This window comes from Chiloscyllium plagiosum, chromosome 25 (genome assembly GCF_004010195.1).
Source record: "Chiloscyllium plagiosum isolate BGI_BamShark_2017 chromosome 25, ASM401019v2, whole genome shotgun sequence".
NCBI lineage: Eukaryota > Metazoa > Chordata > Chondrichthyes > Orectolobiformes > Hemiscylliidae > Chiloscyllium > Chiloscyllium plagiosum.
The window spans coordinates 6,038,928-6,045,744 of NC_057734.1; the positions used below are offsets into that span (position 1 = coordinate 6,038,928).

Consider the following 6,817-nt stretch of genomic DNA (forward strand, 5'->3'; position numbering starts at 1 on the left):
GGACTTCAGTAAGGCATTCGACAAGGTTCCCCATGGGAAACTGGCTAGCAAGGTTAGATCTCATGGAATACAGGGGGAACTAGCCATTTGGATACAGAACTGGCTCAAAGGTAAAAGACAGAGGGTGGTGGTGGAGGGTTGTTTTTCAGACTGGAGGCCTGTGACCAGTGGAGTGCCACAAGGATTGGTGCTGGGTCCTCTACTTTTTCTCATTTACATAAATGATTTGGATGTGAGCATAAGAGGTACAGTTAGTAAGTTTGCAGATTACACCAAAATTGGAGGTGTAGTGGACAGCGAAGAAGGTTACCTCAGATTACAACAGGATCTGGACCAGATGGGCTAATGGACTGAGAAGTGGCAGATGGAGTTTAATTCAGATAAATGCGAAGGGAGTCTCTGGTGCTGTGAGACAGCAGTGCTAACCATTGGGCCTGCTGTAAAATACACTGGACCATTTTACTACTGTAATGATATATTTGTATTTTGGTTGTTCATGAGCTGTGGGTCAATATTTATTGCCCATTCCTAATTACATTGGTGGGGAACTGCTTCTTGAACCGATTATGTTCATGTTATGCAAAGACCCCCTCAGGGCTATTTGGAGGGAGTTCTGAATGATTTGGATCTAACGACAGCGAAAGAAACGCCAGTGTAGTTCCCCAGCCAGGATGATGTGAATTGTTATAATTCATGAGTCCGAGACTCTTACTCCACTCTATCGACAATGTAGCAAACGCAATGATACCAAGGTCAGATCACTAGACACAATGGGACGGATTGAAAACTCACTGCATTTTTGCAACATTAATCACAGAATTTCGACATTTGACCAATAACTATCTCTGGGAATAACTGGCGAAAATCTGTAGAGCCACAAATGGAGCTGCCTCCCTCTGGTTCAAAGAGGCCCCTATAGGAGGCAACCTCTCGCTTTCTGCACCAGGCAAAGCAGATTTGTTGCTGTTTTAAGGAAAGCCTTGGCGGCAGCGCGCCTGCCTGCGTGTGCGCGCCTCTGTGAATGAAGTGGACGGACTGAGGCTGGCTGGAGCACCATGGAGCAGAGCTCCTCGGCTGGCAAACTGTTGTGGATGCTGACCTTGGGGACAGTTTGTGTCTGCAGTGTGGAGCCTACATCCCGTAGGGTAGGTACCGGGGGGGGGGGGGGGGGGGAGACAGCAGTTTTACAGAAAACTGTAACGTTTTCATCATTTCCAGTTGTTGGAAAAAACACACACGTGTTATCTAGTTATTACTGTAAGGCGGAATAAACCAGTGAAGATACTCTTCATGCAGATAAAAACCTCCGGGAATAATCTTATCTTTTTTTTTTAAATGGTGACTGTTTTTCGGAAAGTGACCCGCCTGCAAACTTTTGAAAACTATTTTAAGAGTTTTGAAAAAGCCGGTTCAAACAGTTTCAGCGAAATCAATGTTTGCGATATTAATCTTTTTCACATTGAAACAAAGTTTGTAAAATCAAACAGTTTTGTGGTTGGGGAAGTAGATATACGGAGGGAAGCTCATTAAAAAGCTTTGTAAATTTAAACGGAGTTGGTGGGTTCACTTGATCTAATTTACTGAACTATAAATCCGTCCACAATCCGGACTCAATTAAAAATAGCGGGGCTTTTAATAACTTCCTTCTTCTCGGCCTAATTGACAAACAGGGACGGAGGAAGGTTTTTATTATACCCGCAGATTGGTCAATGTACAACATCTGTAAATTGTGACTGTAGACGTAGGGAGAAGGATAACGAGAAGAGGGAGGCTTTAATGAACTGTTCCCAGTGAAGTAGCGAGCTGACTTTCTTCAAAGGTGTTTTGGTCACTTGCCAGTTCCACGGTTTTATCAAAAGGAATTTCTTTTGTATTCTGTTTCAAAACACAAACCGGAGAATGTACAACGAAGCAAACATTTTCATGGTTTGTTTTGCTTGTTCTTCGAAAGCACTCGCCCTGCAATTCTCTGCCTGAAACTATGGGAATAGCCGAGGGAATGGGTCTCCCCCTGCGTTAGATGAGAGCGATCACAGTTGTTTTACTGCTGAAAAAAAAGACATGCTGCACTCCTATCCTGCCCTCATCAGCACAATCCCGTGAATGCCAAATTCCAAACAATCTCCATAATTTACACAAAAAGGTGCTGAATGATTGGAAGGGGATTCTGGTTAATCAAACCATTGCTGCGGAGACTGTAGGTTTCCCCACTCTCAGGCTAATTCAAAACTGGCTCAAGGCCAGGACAAATTCTTTTTGGTTACAGAAAACAGGTCATTGTGAATACCTGTGTCGTATTGAATGAGAATTACTAAACCAGGTTGGGGAGAATCTACAGAGATTCTACAAATACATTAAGGACAAAACGGGAACTAGGGAGGAATAGGGCCTCTTATATATCAACAAAATGTGGAATTGCAGGAAGGTTCCCCATGGGAGACTGATTAGCAAGGTTAGATCTTCCAGAATATAGGGAGAAGTAGCCTTTTGGATACAGAACTGGCTCAAAGGTAGAAGACAGAGGGTGGTGGTGAAGGGTTGTTTTTCAGACTGGAGGTCTGTGACCAGTGGAGTGCCACAAGGATTGGTGCTGGGTTCACTACTTTTCTTCATTTATATAAATGATTTGGATGTGAACATAAGAGGTATAGTTCGTAAGTTTGCAGATGACACCAAAATTGGAGGTGTAGTGGACAGCGAAGAAGGTTACCTCCAATTACAATGGGATTTTGACTAGATGGGCCAATGGGCTGAGGAGTGGCAGATGGAGTTTAATTTAGATAAATGCGAGTGCTGCATTTTGGGAAAGCAAATCTTAGCAGGATTTGTACACTTAATGGTAAGTTCCTAGGGAGAGTTGCTGAACAAAGAGACCTTAGAGTGCAGGTTCATAGCTCCTTGAAAGTGGAGTCGCAGATGGATAGGATAGTGAAGAAGGCGTTTGGTATGCTTTCCTTTATTGGTCAGAGTATTGAGTACAGGAGTTGGGAGGTCATGTTGCAGCTGTACAGGACATTGGTTAGGCCACTGTTGGAATATTGCGTGCAATTCTGGTCTCCTTCCTATCAGAAAGATGTTGTGAAACTTGAAAGGCTTCAGAAAAGATTTACAAGGATGTTGCCAGGGTAGGAGGATTTGAGCTATAGGGAAATGCTGAACAGGCTGGGGCTGTTTTCCCTGGAGTGTTGGATGCTGAGGGGTGACCTCATAAAGGTTTATAAAATCATGAGGGGCATGGATAGGATAAATAGACAAGGTCTTTTCCCTGGAGTGGGGGAGTCCAGAACTAGAGGGCATAGGTTTAGGGTGAGAGGAGAAAGATATAAAAGAGACCTAAGGGGCAACTTTTTCATGCAGAGGGTGGTACGTGTATGGAATGAGCTGCCAGAGGAAGTGGTGGAGGCTAGTACAACTGTAACTTTTAAAAAGCATCTGGATGTGTACATGAATAGGAAGGATTTGGAGGCATATGTGCTGGGTGCTGGCAAGTTGGACTAGATTGAGTTAGGATATCTAGTTGGCATGGACGAGTTGGACCGAAGGGTCTGTTTCTGTGCTGTACATCTCTATGACCCTAAATGCATGGACACTAAACAAGTATTTGCATCAGTATTCACTGTGGAGAACAATATGGAAGCTAGAGAACCTGGATAAATAATTTGTGATATCTTGATAAATATTACAGAGGAGGAGGTGCTGGATGTCTCAAAATGCATAAAAGTGGATAAATCCCTGGGGCCTGATCAGGTGTATCCTAGACCTTTGTGGGAAGCTAGGCCAGTGATCGCTGGGTCCATCAAGTCTCCTCTGCCATGGCTGATGAGTTTCTCATCCCTTTCTCCCTCTTTTTTTTCCCCCATAGCGTTTGATCCCCTTGACTATCAAGAACCTATCTGTGTCCGTCTTAAATATACTCAATGACCTGGCCTTCACGGCCTTCTTTGTCAGGGAATTCCATGGTTTCACCACTCTCTGGCTGAAGAAGTTTCTCCTTATCTCTGTTCTAAAAGGTCTTCCCTAAAAGTTCTCAAAAACTGCGCCTTTGGGTCCTAGTGTTTCCTACAATGAAAACATCTTCCCAACATCCACTCTGCCCAGACCATTCAGTACTCTGTAAGTTTCTATTAGGTCCCCCCTCATCCTTCTAAACTCCATCAAGTATAGACGCAGAATCCTCAAACATTCCTCATATGTTAAGCTTTTCATTTCTGGGATCATTCTTGTGAACCTTCTCTGAACATGCTCCAGCGCCAGTACATCCTTCCTGAGGTATGAGGCCCAAAAGGGAGTTATAGATCGGTGGGCCTGACATCAATGGTGGGTAAGTTGTTGGAGGAAATTCTGAGGAACAGGATTTGCATATGTTTGGAGAGGCAAGGACTGATTAGATACAGTTAATATGGCTTTGTGCATGGAAAATTGTCTCACATATTTGTTTGAGTTTTTTGAAGAAGTGACAAAGAAGATTGAAGACAGAAAGGTGGACGTTGTCTCTATGGACTTCAAGGCGTTTGACAAGGTTCTGCATGGTACACTGAATAGCAAGGTTAGACCACATGGAATCCAGGAAGAGAGAGCCATTTGGATACAAAATTGTCTTGAAGATAGGAGACAGAGGGTGGTGTTGGAGGGTTGTTTTTCAGACTTAGGCTGTGACCACTGGTGTGCCTCAAGAATCAGTGTTGGGTCCATTGTCATTTATATAAATGATTTGAATGTGAATAAGGCAGGAATGTTTAGTGAGTTTGCAGATGACACCAAAATTGGAGATGTAGTGGACAGAGAAGAATGTTATGTCAGAGTACAAAGGGACCTTGATCAGATGGGCCAATGGGCTGAGGATTGGCAGATGGAATATAATTTCGATAAAAGGGGGGTGTTGCATTTTGGAAAGGAAAATCAGGGCAGGACTTATACACATAATGGTAGGATCCTGTGAGTGTTTGCTGAGCAGAGAGACCTTGAAGTGCAGGTTCATAGTTCATTGAAGACAGAGTCGCAGGTAGACAGAATAGTGAAGATGATGTTTCTTATGCTTTCTTTTATTGATCAGTGGATTGAGTATAGGTGTGGGGATTTCATGTTGCAGCTGTTCAGGACATTGCTTAGGCCACTTTTGGAATACTGTGATCAGTTCTGGTCTCCCTGCTGTAGGAAAGATGTTGTGAAACTTGAAAGGGTACAGAAAAGATTTACAAGAATGTTGCCAGGGTTGGAGAGTTTGAGCTTTAGGGAGAGGCTGAATAGACTGGGGTTATTTTATCTGAAGCATCAGAGGATGGGGGGTGACCTTATACAGGTTTATCAAATCATAAGGGGCATAGATAGGGTGAATAGCCAAGATCTTTTTCACAGGGTATGGAATCCAAAACTAGAGGGGCATAGGTTTAGGGTGAGAGGGGAAAGATTTAAAAGGGACCTAAGGGGCAATTCTTTCACACAAAGGGTGGTGCAGAGGAAGTGGTGGAGGCTTGTACAATTGCAGAATTTAAAAACCATCTGAATGGGTATATGAATAGGAAAGGTTTTGAAGTTTATGGGCCAAATTCTAGCAAATAGGACTAGATTAATTTAGGATATCTGGTTGGCGTGAATGAGCTTGACTGGAGTATCTGTTTCCATACATTTCAAACTGAATTACTTTGTTAGGAGCCAACCAGATTATCTTAAATTGGTTGTTGGAGTTTCTTGCAAGATACTCAGGATTGTTTAGCAATTGCTGACAAGTCGTGTGGTAGGCATATTTAAACAACAGGTCACTCAAACCAATTTGCACTGTTACTATTGCATGGCAATACTTTCCACTAACAGGATGCTGCTATCGGTCCAAAATGGTATTGTGCACTCTGTGCAATTGAGCAGTGTTGTGCTTGAATTTTCATGCTGGTCCAATGCGAGATACATAGGTTGTACCTCAAGCAGTGAATCAATTAAAATATATAATACACAGCCAAGATACAAACATTTTAAGTACCAGGTATTGAGAGATTCTTTTTTTAAAGTTAGCATATTAAAGGTTGTGGAACCAAAGCAAGTAGATGGAATGAAGATATGGAATAAGCAGAATCTAATTAACAACAAACTGAAGGGGTGAATTATCTCCTCTTTTTTATCACTTGGATCACTTTGCAGAAATGTCCAAGACAACACTGAGTGGTCAGTAGTGAGAGTATTACAGGAAACTGAGGAAAGGAAAATGAGCACTTAGTGAAAACCACAGAATCATTTTAGGAAATAGTTTGAAATTGGAACAGTAGAATCTTTCAAGATCGTTCAATAAAGATGGAACAAGTAATTCTCTTAATGTATAATTATCATGTGACCTTATGCAGTCTTGGTGTAAGCTGGAAGTCCATTTGACAGCCAGCAGTCCAGTAGTTGATTCTCCAATCTAAAGTCAAAGAAACCCCAGTCCTCTCCTTCACACTCCTCTAGCCTTCCTGCCAGGAGACAGTGCACATGCATACAACCAGTACAAAATCTGGCCAATTTATAATCTCTGGAATGGCCTTCCTAAACTCTAAAAGAAATTCTCTATTTTTCACATCAGTAGAAACTGAAGGAACTCTGGATGCTGGAAATCAGAAATGAAAACAGAAATCACTGGAAAAGCACAATGGGTCTGGCAGTATCTGTGGAGTGAAATCAGAGTTAGCTTTTCGGGGTCGAGTGACCCTTCCTCAGAGCTGTTCTCTATTTGTTTCTGTTTTTCACTCCTGCTTTAAGGTTCTCCTTAAAACCTACCTCAGACTTATGGTCATGGGCGGCACGGTGGCACAGTGGTTAGCACTGCTGCCTCACAGCGCCAGAGACCCGG

The 6,817-nt window shown here is 42.7% G+C and overlaps 1 protein-coding gene across 2 annotated transcripts in view; it reads left to right on the forward strand.

Annotated features, from left to right (window-relative positions):
• Positions 1 to 516: 516 nt before the first annotated feature.
• si:dkey-112e17.1 overlaps positions 517 to 6,817 on the forward strand; it is a 74,145-nt gene continuing 67,844 nt past the window's right edge. The window contains exon 1 of one of the 2 annotated variants that reach the window (XM_043715442.1): positions 517 to 1,145. In XM_043715442.1, coding sequence (XP_043571377.1) covers positions 1,056 to 1,145 — 90 coding nt within the window. In that variant the 5' untranslated portion in view covers positions 517 to 1,055. The remainder of the gene's footprint in view (positions 1,146 to 6,817) is intronic. The other variant, XM_043715441.1, reaches the window with a different exon arrangement.